At 45.0% G+C, this 1,808-nt stretch overlaps 1 protein-coding gene across 1 annotated transcript; it reads left to right on the top strand.

Moving 5' to 3' along the window:
- The first annotated feature begins 287 nt into the window (after positions 1 to 287).
- Positions 288 to 1,571, top strand: LOC125040137 (actin-like). The gene has a single exon (XM_047634650.1). It carries the CDS (start codon positions 312 to 314, stop codon positions 1,443 to 1,445), a length of 1,134 nt encoding a protein of 377 aa, XP_047490606.1. The 5' UTR covers positions 288 to 311; the 3' UTR covers positions 1,446 to 1,571.
- The last annotated feature ends 237 nt before the right edge of the window (positions 1,572 to 1,808 follow it).

Consider the following 1,808-nt stretch of genomic DNA (forward strand, 5'->3'; position numbering starts at 1 on the left):
TCTACCTATCTCTCTCTATATATTTCTATATACATATATATATATTATAACTATATAAGTCTGATATCATGACACATATCTAATATAGATATTATACTACTGATTAACCATTATATCTCCACAAAAAAAGAGTTCTACATATAAAACAAATTTAATTTTAAAGAATTAAGGCTCACGATTTTAAATGGAGTTTACCAAAACTTATTACCTCTGCTTAAGGTAACTTTGTGTTTGTGCCCATTGTTGAACTGAACAACCTAGTAATATGTGTAATTTTACTCAGGAACTTTCTGCAGTAAGAAGCTACAGCCATGTGTGACGACGAAGACCAGTGCGCGCTTGTGTGCGACAATGGCTCCGGTCTCTGCAAGGCCGGCTTCGCCGGAGACGACGCCCCTCGCGCCGTGTTCCCCTCCATCGTCGGCCGTGCCCGTCATCAGGGTGTGATGGTCGGCATGGGACAGAAGGACGCCTACGTCGGTGATGAAGCCCAGAGCAAGCGTGGTATCCTGACTCTCAAGTACCCCATTGAGCACGGTATCATCACCAACTGGGACGACATGGAAAAGATCTGGTACCACACCTTCTACAATGAGCTCCGTGTTGCCCCTGAGGAGTCTCCCACACTTCTCACTGAGGCTCCCCTCAACCCCAAGGCCAACCGTGAGAAGATGACTCAGATCATGTTCGAGTCCTTCAGCCTCCCTGCCATGTACGTGACCATCCAAGCTGTGCTCTCCCTCTACGCCTCTGGTCGTACCACTGGTCAGGTTTGCGACTCTGGTGATGGTGTGACCCACATGGTCCCCGTGTATGAAGGTTTCGCTCTTCCTCATGCTATCCTTCGTCTCGATCTTGCTGGTCGTGACCTGACCCACTATCTGATGAAGATCATGACTGAGCGTGGCTATTCCTTCACCACCACCGCTGAACGTGAAATTGTTCGTGACATCAAGGAGAAGCTTTGCTACATCGCCCTTGATTTCGAGAGTGAGATGAACGTCGCTGCTGCTTCCTCCTCCTTGGACAAGTCTTATGAGCTTCCCGACGGTCAGGTCATCACCATCGGTAACGAGCGTTTCCGTTGCCCTGAAGCTCTGTTCCAGCCTTCCTTCCTTGGTATGGAATCTGCTGGTGTTCAGGAAACCGTTCACAGCTCCATCATGAGGTGCGACATTGACATCAGGAAGGACCTGTTCGCCAACATCGTCATGTCTGGTGGTACCACCATGTACCCTGGTATTGCTGACCGCATGCAGAAGGAAATCACTTGCTTGGCTCCTTCCACCATCAAGATCAAGATCATTGCTCCTCCCGAGCGTAAATACTCCGTCTGGATCGGTGGTTCCATCCTGGCCTCTCTGTCCACCTTCCAGTCCATGTGGATCACCAAGGACGAGTACGATGAGTCTGGTCCCGGCATCGTTCACCGCAAGTGCTTCTAAGTGTATCATATGATATCAAATAATGTTGATCAAGTTAAATCATTCCGAACTAACATGTATTTGATACATATGCATTGTCCTTTATTTCTCCCGGCAGAGAAAATCTAAAGAATCATTTAAACGTTCTGAGCACACTTTCATTGACCTTACAAACTAAAAATTGGAACAGCCGAAATGTAAGAAAATAATTACTCATCATAAACACTGTATATGCATGGATACAAGTTTCTTTACTATCTTTAAGTTACGTGTCCCAAATACTTGTTTGGTTACATTTTCTTATTAAGCAGTTTAAAAAAACAAGAAGTTGAAATAGTATTTTATGATATAAAATACTATTGAGTATGCAGTATGGCTATTAAT

The sequence above is a fragment of the Penaeus chinensis genome, chromosome 28 (assembly GCF_019202785.1).
Source record: "Penaeus chinensis breed Huanghai No. 1 chromosome 28, ASM1920278v2, whole genome shotgun sequence".
In the NCBI taxonomy this organism is placed as follows: domain Eukaryota; kingdom Metazoa; phylum Arthropoda; class Malacostraca; order Decapoda; family Penaeidae; genus Penaeus; species Penaeus chinensis.